Raw genomic sequence first — 13,013 nt, 5'->3', positions numbered from 1 at the left:
CCAAGAATGCAAAAATGTGTTAAATGAATAATCCTTCTTCTTATTTACAGTGCTTTATGAGAAAATTTGTGAATTCTTATATTCACAACTAAAGAAATTAATTGTGAGACCTGAAAAAAAGAAAATCTTACAATGTAGAAGCACAGTATATGTTCACAGTATCTTCTAGTTATAGAAAGAATTCAAAAAACTGGAGCTTGAAATCAGGATCTAATTTATTTTTCCCATATCATAATTTGTTTGCAATGTCATATTATAGGTAGCTTTTCAATTTCCAACTGTTACTACATTCAGGTTATTTGTGTTAGCTTTTGAAAGAATTGAATACAACATTTAGAGAAATTATATGAGAAAATAATAGGTGAATAAGGAAATAGAGACATGCAATAACTCGTATTGGCATCAGATTATTAATAAATCAGTTACTACAATGTATCAATGGACAAGACTTTAATAAGAATTTCAGCACTTAAGAAGTGCTGAAAGTCATTTACTAGGTAGTGAAATTAACATCTGTATCCAGAAACAATCAGAAAACAAACTGAATTGGTGAATATATTATATCTGAAAATTCAATATAATGAAAAGGAATCATAAGAATTTCACCTCCATACTATTCTACTTTTTTTTTCAAATGCTTCAAAATGCATTCATGACTGTAGGCTGAAAATCTACTTACAGGACATTTCCCTTTACTTAAAAAATGCTTAAAAAAACCCTTTAATAAGTTAGAGATTGTTGTCTGTTTGTATACATGTAGGGACATAGAATATAAGAAAAATATAGTGTACAAAGTAATCTTACGCCTAGAGTTGCAGCTGGGCCTGACTTCAACAGGCCACAGCTGTAACCAGTGAGAAGAAGAGTGCTATAAAAGAGTGGGGTGGCTGGGTGAGAAGGAAACTGGAGTTAGTTTGCTACTTTATGAAGAAGAAAGAGTCAGTGCTCTGAGGAGCTGCCCAGGAGAGACACCAAGAAGGTATGAAACTTTTGTGATAAGGAGACAACAGTATGGAACCCCTGCAATAAGATGACAACATATACAAACCCCAATCTTTCTCAACTTTTATGTGAAACTGTCTTTTCACATTGTCAGGGTATGTGTGTATGAAGTAATCGTTCTTCTGATCTTTCCTGATGGTAGATGGGTAGAACAAGCAGTTGTTTTTGTCACACTATTTGTAACATTACTCTGAGTAGCTGCAGGAGGATGCTTGTCATCTCCTGCTGATCAGGAGAAACCCAGAATGTTGAAGCTGTACCTGGTGAAGGGGGCTATGTTGCATACAGAATGTACAGCCAGGAAGGTAAATTTGTCAGTTGAACTTTGTTTTTGGAGAGATTAAATGGATGATCTGCGAGGAAGTAGGATGCATGGGCTGTATGTCCATACAAGTCTGTTCAGAAGTAGTTTTTGCTTAGGAGAATTAAGCAAAAAGCTGTTTGGGATACTACATTTCCTCTCCTGAAATAACTTCTGTCTCTACAGGACACCAGCTGGAATGACATGCTGTCATGCCATTAATAGTTTGCAGGCCAATCATGCAGAAGTGGATTGCTTTTTTTCAGAAGTACTGAGCCCATTGCTGGGCAGTGACAGGTTAAAGGCCATCCCTCAGTGATTGTTGGATGGAGCTCATCTTTTCCAGGCTGGAAAAAACTCCAAATGCTCAAGAAAAGCTTGGGGAGATTAATACCTTGTACATCTAAGGGGAGTCAATGTATCTGAGGTTGTTTTGCAAGCTCTTATGTTTCAATAATGCCATGTACTGTCAATTATGATCCTAATTCTTTCCTGTGCAGGTGAAATGAATACACACAGCTTTCCAAATTTAACAGGCTAGGTTTTTTCATGAGATTTCTCTTTGTCTTTCAAGTTTAAAGTCTAAAAGTTACACTTTCCCATTTTTTTTAGTAATATCTTTAAAGAATGATCTCAAATATTCTTTCAGGTCCTGTTCTGGATAATTTTCTAATATTTAATTTTTTATGCAAATATTAACACATTGGTTATTGTTCGTGTATACATTTTTTTCTTCATCAGGAAAAGTTGGACATAGGGACAAGAAAGGAGGTGGATGGAATGGGAGCACCTGAAATAAAGTATGGGGATTCAATATGCTTCATACAGCATGTAGACACAGGCTTGTGGCTCACGTACCAGTCTGCTGATGCAAAGTCTGTAAGGATGGGTTCTCTGCAGCGAAAGGTAAGGCTGTAAACAGGAATGCATTTCATTCACTCATAGGGTGGGTAGGGGCTGGGAGGTTGGGACATGAAGGGAGCTACGTGAGACAGGTAATTTCTGAATTTCTAGTACTTTAAACATGCTTGCCAGATGAAATATTGGGGTTTTTCAGTCAGACATTGAAAAGTTAACTGGTGTACTCAATTCTCATACTGAAGACCTGATGAAGGCTGTGTGTTGACCTGTACACATTATCTCACAAATAATGATAAATCTCGATATATTTGATTTCAAACTAAAATATTAGTAAGGATGCATAGAATATGCTAAGATTCCTTTCTTTAATGTAGTTTGGATTGAGGAAACTTTTAGTTGAAAGTATTTTTTCCACATTGTAAATGTATTACCTTTTGGGGTAGAATGTTCAAGTCTTGCGTCCTGAGAGATTTCTTTCTTTATAGAATAATCACAGCCAAGCTGAATGCTAGCTCAGCATCATAAAGTAGGGAAAAGATTATTTTGCAACTTAACACTGTAGTGTTTTCCATGTCTATTTTGGGTAGCAGAACTACACAGAACAGAAGTTTAAAATATTTATGTGGAATGGATTGAGCTATCCAATCCATTAGAGCCATGATAACTAGGCATGGAAAACTGTAAGTTATTGGAAATGACTCAAAGCATGGTCAGAAAAGACCAGTGGCACCCTTAGAAATGAGGACCAGTAAAGAATACCTGTTGTGACCTTTTCTGCTTTAGGGATTTGCTGCTATGTATGAGAAGTGCTTTTAATGTTGATAAAGACAAAGAGCAAACAAAAACCCCTTATATTTTTTTTTTAATAAAGCATGTTGTTTGCAAAAGCTGAAACTTTGAAATTATTATGGCTCTGAACCTGCTGGCTCAGTACAGGTGTATCCTTGGACATGAGAAACTAAACCATGGAATTATCTGTTTTTAATAAAATTGTTATTTTTTCTAAGTGACTTAATAATTTCCTAGCCTGCCTTCCTATGTGAGTTTTCAGGCTTCTTCTTAGTCTCATTTTGCAGTGACTGCTTCTTGCTTTTGTTTCCAGGCAATAATGCACCATGAAGGGCACATGGATGATGGTTTAACATTGTCCAGATCTCAGAATGAAGAATCCCGTACAGCGCGTGTCATCCGCAGTACAGTCTTCCTTTTCAACAGGTTCATAAGGTGTGGCTTTAAAATTATCTGTTCATCACTTTTTTTTCCATTCAGTTTTATTCAAAGTTGCCATTAACACAACAGGGAACAATTTATCCTTCAGAAAAAAATAGATCAATGCTTCTCAAACTGGACTTCATGTCAATTCTTTGTGTTATTGGCAGATGAGCACCTCAGCAGATACTGGTCAATTTTTTTTCCTCTATCTTCTAAAATTAATTTATTGCTCAATCATAATTTAAATGCATAAACATACTGAAAATACAAACAAACCATAAAGAGGTTTTTCCCTGCCAAAATTTGCTTTAAGTCATGTGGTACATAAATTAGCTTTTTCTTTTCTACGTATGGTTTTTAAAGGTCATCTTCCTTGAAAAACCTGGAAGAGTGAGATAGCTGTGTAATGTAGATCTGTAACAATCACAAATATACTGAAGAAATTCATAGTATCAAGGAGAAGTTTTATTTAAAATGATACCTTCTTTCCATCAGCACATTACACTTTCCTTATTTGTTCCTTTTTAATGCTACTTGTTTCTTTAATATTTTGAAACATGAAAAGTGTTGTAGTGATTAGCCACTTAAAAATCCTGTCAGATGTATGCAATCTGCATTTTTCTTCCTATTCCTAAATAATGCTGATAAAATGCTAATTCTCAAACACTTGTGATTTCAGTAATTGATGAAAGGTCCTTTCATCAGTGTAGCTTGCATTAGGCAAAGAATGATATGCAGTAACACTGTATGGAATGATAAGAATTTAATAAAAACTCATTTCCCACAAGAAAAACACAATGTGGGAGATGGTGACCTGAAGCAAACATGTCCTAAATAAGGGCACAGACAAAGACCCAGACATATCAATTTGTTGAAAAGCATATAACAAGGTACTTAAAAAAAGCAGGACAAAATCACCCATCAGGAGAGTTGTGTACAGTGTGACATTTGAAATACAAAGGAAATGTAAGCCGTAGGTCACTTTGTAAATAATACACCTTCACAGAAGCTTCTAAGAATGCTATAAGAGATAAAGACAGAGAAAGGCAATTTAATTATAAGGTTTCACAAATCAAAGTGTTGCTAAATTACAGTGGAGACTTTTGTGGAGTGCACAGGGAATCCAAGGCAGTGTTTAGCAGTTTAGTTTTGGCAGGATGTTACTTCAAGAAGAAAAAGCTCAATTGAAGAGGATGAAAATTATTCTTTTATGTGTATGCTCCAGTTCTTCCTAATGAAGTCAGTAGAAAAATTGTGCTTTGGATAACATGCTCACAATAAAAGTTTTAAAGATAACTTTTGTAGGTATCCTTTTGCAACTTTGCATTATTTGCAAAGGGATTCAGCTGAGCAAGGGGCAGGTGTAACCTGGATGAGAATAGTCAGCCCTTTATTTCTACGAGAGAATGTTCATAGACTTCAGCAAGGCCAAGCTTGAGTTGGATATCAGGGAAACAAAAAGGCTAATGAAGTACTGAGACAGAGTGTATAGAAGTGCTGCACCCTTCCACACTGAAAAGGCCTTAAGAACAGGTTAGAGATGTGTTGAGAGCCTCCATGGGCAATCTTGACTCTCCACAGAACTAATCTTCTTAACTTGCATCCATTCCAGTTTCATGATGTTTTGTACTGGTTTACAAACTTCTCTTCATCTTTTGCTCTGCCTCTGAAACTGTTACATCTGTAGGTGGGATATTCAAATGAGTTGTTTGGATTTGAAAAAATATTACCAGAAATAACATTTTTCATGCTTTCACATTTTGTTTGGAAAGGAAGGACGAGGCTGTTAAATGGAGAATGGGCAGTTTTGAAGAATTTTTGGCAAGTTGCTGAAAGAAAATGAGCTTTGGCACCTAAACAAACTTTGCTTTTAAATAAATAGTTTGAATGATAAAAGTAAATTAATTTTCAATTCTCAGGAGAGTTTTCTTCTTCTTGCAGGGGCCTTGATTCTCTCAGCAAGAAAGTGAAGTCTTCCACCATTGATTTGCCAATTGAGTCAGTCAGTCTGAGTCTTCAGGACTTGATTGGCTACTTTCACCCCCCTGATGAACATTTGGAGCATGAAAACAAACAAAACAGGCTCCGAGCACTGAAGAATCGCCAGAACCTCTTCCAAGAAGAGGTACTTCTCTCAGTTTTACTCCTGATTTTCTACTACATTGTCTGCAAGTATACTCACAGTATCTGTAGTGTTGATGTCTAATATGGATTATGCTTGCAGTGGGGTTTTTTTATCCTCTAAGAGTCAAACTATTTACTACATTTGTAATCTCTTTAGATCTGCTGTTTTTCCTGCGTATTTGAAGAAATACATTTACGGCCTTACTTCTTTTTCCCTTTTTAATAAGATTAGATTGTGCCTTGAACTCTACCCATAATTTTCTCCTTATGTGTGAATCAATTCTCTCTGTTATAATCTCTTGATGTAGAAGGATGCTTTCATTTGCTAAGCATTCTTTAAGCATTTTGTTTAATATTATGTGTTATTTCTCTGGTAATAATAATTGCCTATACTTTGTCAGATGCTTAAATGTCCTACAGAATAAAATCTTGCCTGAAATTATGTTAGTTATACTCTTTATTTTTGCTTTAATTTGACTATCCTAAATGGGAGATGTTTATTACCTCCATCAAGAAAATTTTCTGTTGGGATTGCTTGTTTGACTTCATGCACATGCTCTTGTGTTTTGCATATCTGTTCTTTCATGTTTTGTTTTCTTAGATTTTTGAAAATCTTTTGTGTTTGTATCTAAAACTACCTTTTTTTCCCTCTGATGAAATAAGCTTTTTTATTTTTAGGGTATGATCAACCTTGTTCTTGAATGTATTGATCGTTTGAATGTATACAGCAGTGCAGCTCACTTTGCAGATGTAGCTGGGAAGGAGGCTGGAGAAGCATGGAAATCTATTCTGAATTCTTTGTATGAATTACTAGGTAAGACATATTATGGATTACGTGGATATTTTTAGCTCAAAATAGTAAAGAATAAAGAATTATGTAACTGTTGTAGTACAGAAGATTTTCCACTGTGTAGAAACTTAGAATACAAATTAAGTTCAATTTTTGCATTTGTAGTTATTTGATGTATTAACAATCAATTAAAGAAGTTATGTCAAGAATTATAAACATTTTAAAGTATCCAAACTAGGTCCAGAGGGTGAGCATCTCCATGAAATCAAATGATGAATTTTTGGGCTGTAGGTAGTGGTAGATGATGGAGTCTAAAATTTTGGCGTTTGGTTATTCATAGATGTAGGGTAGAGTTGAATTTTTTGTTACAGTTTAGTTAATCTTTTGTTACATTTAAGCACAGTGCAGACTGGAGAGAGTAGTGTCTTGATTTCCAATTGGCAAGGCTAGAAAATTCCTTCTGGGGAGTCTGCCTGTTTTGTACAAAGCATTGCTTTCATGGACTTGTAGTCCATGGAAGGACAAAAGCTTTTGTTGACTTTCCAGTCTTTGTGCCCCTCCTGCCCTCTGATGTTACTTCTCTAACAGCATTATCTTCTGGCAGCTAATGCTCAGGAAGCTTGGCTTTGATCTGGCTATGATGAATTTTTACACTGCTCTGTTCTGAATAGTGCTGGATCTGTACAGCAATTACACAGATGACAAATGGATATTGCTTGCTCAGTCTTGCTTCAGCAAACAGTACTTTGTTTTTTGAGTCTGTACATAAATAACAGTAAACTGTAATGCCAGAATTCATGTCTTTTGTCATGTCATTGACATTGTGTTGTTTTTCACTGTGATGAGAATGAAGGCATTTATAGATACTGAGACTGGATAGTATTACAAATAAAAATCATATTATTTTAGAATGATTTGGGTCATAAGAGAGCTCTAAAGATCAGCTAAGCCAGCCACCCTGATTGCCAAAAGATACTTCCTTATATTCAGTCTAAGTCTACTGTCGTTCAATTTGAAATAATTGACATACGTCTACTAAAGCATCTGTCCATTTTCCATTACAAATACTTACATTCACTGTGAACTTGTACTAGATCCTTTTGCATTACAAAAAAATGTGCAGGAGTATATGCAGTTATGTGATGTTAATGTCTGACTGACCACATAATGGTTTCTATTTCTTTAAAACTGAACGCTGGTCTTGTTTGGAGTGGTCGGCAATAAGAAAAGCAACTGTGGGATGTTGTTTTTTGTTTGCAGTATAAAGTGCCTCATTTAATGCACAGCTTTAACCAATGAATACTAACCTTTCACAAACTTGTGCTGAGCAGCATTTATGAAACCATCTGTATCTCATTGCTGTTAATGAAGTTAAATTTAGTGATGTGTTAAGCACTGAACTGTTACTGCCTTCATTTTATGTTCCTACCTGAAGCACAGTCAGATTGTGTGGCTTGCCTATAACCAATAAAAAAATCACTGTCAGAAACAGGTGTTCCTTAGTTCTGGTCTATGTGTTTTAACAAGATGTTCCCCTTCTTATGATTCCCAACTATTTTCAAATAACTGTGGTCGTAATTACTCAGAAGTTTAAGATTTCAGGATGCGTATTTTTTTCTATTATATAAGCAGCAATAAAAAGGATTTTGTTTGTTTGTTTTGCTATTAGGTTTTGATTTTCCTCATCAGAAAACTGGTGAGGAAACTGCCAGTTTACAGAACTGTCAGTGCTCCAACATTGCTCTTTCTCTTTACAGATAGTTTAATGTCATATATATGTTGTAAGTCTCGACATTTAGCCTTTTATAAATAAAGCAGCATAAAACCTAGTAAAATATATAACTATATGAATATATGACCTAGAGACTTATGTTCTACATCTCTAAGTTTACCCTTTTATAAATAGAGCAGCATAAAAACATAGTAAAATATACTACAGTGAATTTATATAGATTTTAACATAGATTTTAAGAGGCCATTGCCTCTGCAGGACCAACAGTCTCTGCTGCTGGAAATAATCACAGAAACTTCAGGTTGAAATAATTTGTTGGTGGAACTGGGAAAAAAATCTTAAGAAAACCAGTTTGTGCTGTTCCACACACCAAACAGAAATCTTTGTGCCTCAGTCCTTTCTTGGAGTAGGGTGGAGGCTTCTCTGAGAGCCTCTGTGTGTGTGCACATACCTGCAGATGCAGGTGATGCAGGACAGGGTGAGCTCGTGGGTGCCTGCAGTGTTCAGGGACATTTCAGTTCAGTTGTACCCACCAAGTCAGCGCACGATTCAGTGTACCTCAATCTTCAGCTTAAAGCATGAGGGAGAAACAGATTCAAAGCTGTTACTTCCTCCCTACAACCAAAAGTACAACATACAGTTCCTAGACATTGTTTTACTCCTTATTACTCCTGAACAAATGTATTGTAACAGTAGAAAATAATTTGCATTTGTCACCCATGTTGTTGGGTTCTCACGCTCTGCTTTTGCAATGTTTTTTGTCATTACAAGGATACTGTTTTACAGAAACTTGTTTCTATAGTAGCAGCTGACTTCTGTGGTGTAAGTATGGGCTTCTTCAGGTAGAGCATTTTGTATGGATTATTAACATGATTGTAGAGCCAAAATAATTCAAATTCTCTAAAGTTCAACTTGATATCAAAGGTGTTTCTTCTCCTGAATTCTATCACTTATATTATTTACATTTAAATCTAAACATCAGTAATTAGAGCTTAAGACTCTATCTTGCTGGATCCTTTCTGACAAGAGAAGACAGGAATTATTTAAATTTAAATGCACTTACAACTTTGATTTAATTTCTCTCTCTCTTGCTTTGTCTCTTTTCCCAATAGCGGCTCTGATTCGAGGAAATCGTAAAAACTGTGCTCAATTTTCTGGATCTCTTGATTGGTTGATCAGCAGATTAGAAAGACTGGAAGCCTCTTCTGGTATGCTTTTTAGTATTTTAACTTCCTTATTTGACCAGTTCTAAATTCTTTAAAGTTGGTGATATACTTGTTCAGCCTAATTATAATGAAGTTCTTATGAGACCATAAATTATGTTAATAAAGTGAGATTTATATTTGTAGATACTGATTTACATTTTTTTACATACTGATTTCAATTGTACTTCTACTTTAAGTTCTGGCAGTCTTGCCGTTTCCTTGACCAATTGGATGTAGTGTTACCTTTTAATTCAGATAAACAAAGCATTTGATAAAATAGCTGTTCAATAGTGTAAGTTAGTATTGAGGGTTTTTTCTAATTCTAGTATATTTCCTAAGTCTGCTTGTTTTCCAAGATTTGCCTCGAACTAAATATTACAGAAATCATATGGAATGGATGTAATTTGTTCTGCCTAACAGTGTTTACCTGTTTGTAATACATTTACATTTCCTTTTGAATCACCTCTTTTGCTCTTGAGGTATAAATTTCGATTTAAAGTTAACAAGAACTGTTTTTTTTTTCAGTAGCAGCTGAGTCTGTTTTGCTTTAAATATAGTACATTTTACAATTTGTTTGGAAGGTAGCCTCTTGAGACCCTTTCAAGACTTCTTTTTTGTAATAATGTAAATTGAAAGGCCAGAAGATTTGTAGTCAAACCAGTGGGAAATATAGTTACAATAACAGTGTTACATACCTCACCAGTTACATATTTGTAACTTATTCCCATCATCTTCTTGATTTAGTGTCATGTGTTATTCCATGAACTGGAAGGAACATAAAGATTGAATAAAGAGTTGTCCTCAGGAAGTGAAATTGTATTCCCCATATGATTCTTTCCCTTCTGTCAGTCATGTGTCTGCAGCAGATGGATGGTGTGCTCAGGAGTCTTTGAAATATTAAGGCCAGGAAGGAAGTATGTTCCCCATTGCAAAAGTTCTTTGTTTTATATTAGAAAATGGTAAACATAAAAAAAAAAGTCACAGGCATAGCACAGCCTTTTACAGTGGCATTATTAAATGAAAAATACCCTGCTATTGCTTAGTATTCCACATTGTTCCAGGAGTTTTCTCAGTGCAGGTCACCATTTGGCATGCATTAATAAATTTCTTACTCTGGTTGAATTCAATGCATCAGCAGCAGTGAGAACAGATGTGTCCTATAGTAAACGAGGTGTTTGTATTCCCCTCAGCTTTGTCGTTAAACATTCATGGGCATTTTGTTTATTTGCCATAAATCTGTTCCTGAGATGAACTGACCAACAACATGGGAAAATATTGTCAAATGTCAGTGGCAGGAGTGCTCTCCCTCTCAGAGCTGAGGGTGAACTGGCACAGCATTCAGTAGCTGATTGACAAGATCTGCGGTGGTTCATTGCTCTTGTAAAGAGCAGTTACACACTGATGCTTCTCCTCTTGCAGGTTTTTCCCTTTGTCAACTCTTGGGGCAAGCAGAGAGTTTAAAAGTCAGTTATTCTCTGGGCTGAGAGTGGTATAGAGACTTTGAAGCATTTGCTGTGTAAGCCCCTCCAGACAGCAATGTTTTATGGAAGTACTTTTGCAGAGTTTTCTTCCATGTTTTAAATGCAGATCTATGGCCTTAGGGCAGGGGACCTGTTTTACTGCAGGATTAATTCCTACTCCTGGCATGCACTTGATCTTTTTCAGCCTGGCATGTTTATGCTCTGAATGCTTGAGCAGCTCAAAAGATGAGGCAACAGGAACATGAGAGTCTTTGCCTGTATCATTACTTTAGTTCTCAGCTAGTGACTCACACAGATGGCTGCTTATAGCATGGGTGTCTAGTTAGAGGTTTGCAGATCATCTTGTCATTGCAGCTGGTACACTAGGGTTGGTGATCCTAACTAAACAGATGTCATAACTGAACATATATTGTGTTGGTTTACATTATTGTTTGAGGAACCTGCTCTGCAGATGATGTGATCTCCTTGCTCTATTGAGCATTTGAGTAACTGAATTTAAACTGAAACAGACATAGGAAAAATGTCAAATTCATATGTTAAATTATTTTTCCACTATGCTCCACCTTTCGTGTGACAGCATTAATTTAAGGAGAATGATCTCACAATTATGCATTTGCATGGGATTTGATTGCAACTTGATTAATTTCAATGTATATCACAAGGTCTTAATGGTGAAACTGTTTCCTAAAAGACCAACTTTTACATCTGAAACTCTCAGGGTATGGGCTTTCAGAAATAATGCAAAACTTTTTGCTCAGCTTTTGGAGGTTCAAGATGAAATTTCTTTTGACAATTCTAAAAATGCTGTGTTATGTGGTTTCTGTTATGTACATATGTATTTTTAATTTTTAATTTCAAACCATAAAGATTTGAGAATTAAAAACTTAATAGTTTATGATAGTATAGTAAGGTATGAGATGCATTCTGTAAACTGCAGAGTATTCTGACACTAGTGGCTCTGGATAGTGAACCTCCTGACACACTACAAGAACTCCGAATGTACTAATATTTGCAATACTCATTTGTTCTGAGTTTTCTGCTAGGAACTAGGCCACTTGTTCTCCATCCCCATGTGTATTGGTAACGTAATTTCCGTGTTGTCTCCAAAACTGATTTTATAATAAAGACTTTTTTCTGGTTTTGAGGGAGTCAGTTATAAAAGATGCTAATTAGGCTGTCCTTTTGTTATCTTGAGAGGCACAGTAGGTTTATCTTTTAGTATGTAAATGTAATTTTCTGATTTTTTTTTGTGGGATCCTTGCTTGCCAGATTTTAAGCTTTATTTGGCTTGATGGGCTGAGGATATTCACTGTTGTAATTTGCAGTCATAGACCTTCAACAGGGAGAAATACTAGCTTATATTAAACCTTTAAACTAAGAATACTTGGATACGTATATTCACATAAAATAATTTTTTTTCCTAAGATAAAGTGTTTATGAGGAAGACCATAACCACGTTCTGTTAATCACATCAAAATGTTCACCTTCAACATTAAAGTTGTCAGCTATGTCTCCTGCATGTGTTTTCTTGAATGTATTGCAATAAAGATTTGATGCTACCAGCTATTATCTATAAAATTCCTGTTTTCACTTTTTTCTTGTCCTGGAACTAAAAGTGTTATGAAAACAACAAAGCCATTAAACACCTAAACCACAACTCTGAATTGATTGTACAAATTAGATCAGAAATTGATTCATTTCCCAAGCTTCATTGAAGCAAAACAAGGAAAATTACTATCTGTTCAAGTAGAAATATATCTGAGAGTAGATCGTGTTAGGAGTGAGATATCACACAGCTGCAATGAAAATGCTTCAGCTGTCTCTTCAATCCATAAATAAAGATTAGATTAGTTTTTCATTCTGAAATATATTCCAGATGGGATTAACTAGCCTTACTATAATTTTATAGGCATTAAAACATAGGTAAAAAATAGAATACAGTAAGTTAATAATCTAATGTTGAGGAATACATTCAGTGCAGGAGGCTCTGTTTGCAGCATGCAGTTGAGCTGCTGGTTAAGCTCTGAGTGAGATGAGAAGCCTTGAACTGCTGATCTTAGCATAGCAAAGGAACCAGTAGCCCAGGCAGCTGGCACTCACAGACACAGAAGGACACAAGGACCCCCAGATTTCTGCGTGCTTAGACTGTAAGGGTATAAAAGCCCAGGAGCCCACAGACTCACAGACTGTTCTGGGTTGAAAGGTGCCAAAAAGGATCACTGTGTCCAACTCTTACATAAATTATCTACAGGGATTGAACCCACAGACTTGGTATTAGCACCATGCTCTCACCAGCTGAGATAAT

General features: G+C 35.7%; 1 protein-coding gene across 10 annotated transcripts in view; it reads left to right on the top strand.

The window, feature by feature from the left end:
* The window catches only part of RYR2 (ryanodine receptor 2), a 381,629-nt gene that overhangs the window by 187,860 nt on the left and 180,756 nt on the right, over window positions 1-13,013 (top strand). For all 10 annotated transcript variants that reach the window (XM_063151586.1, XM_063151578.1, XM_063151584.1 and 7 more), the window contains 5 exons: window positions 2,045-2,209; window positions 3,267-3,388; window positions 5,318-5,501; window positions 6,179-6,314; window positions 9,135-9,230. In XM_063151586.1, coding sequence (XP_063007656.1) covers window positions 2,045-2,209; window positions 3,267-3,388; window positions 5,318-5,501; window positions 6,179-6,314; window positions 9,135-9,230 — 703 coding nt within the window. The remainder of the gene's footprint in view (window positions 1-2,044; window positions 2,210-3,266; window positions 3,389-5,317; window positions 5,502-6,178; window positions 6,315-9,134; window positions 9,231-13,013) is intronic.

Source organism: Melospiza melodia, chromosome 3 (assembly GCF_035770615.1).
Source record: "Melospiza melodia melodia isolate bMelMel2 chromosome 3, bMelMel2.pri, whole genome shotgun sequence".
Lineage (NCBI taxonomy): Eukaryota > Metazoa > Chordata > Aves > Passeriformes > Passerellidae > Melospiza > Melospiza melodia.
This window is presented reverse-complemented; position numbering and strand designations above follow the sequence as displayed.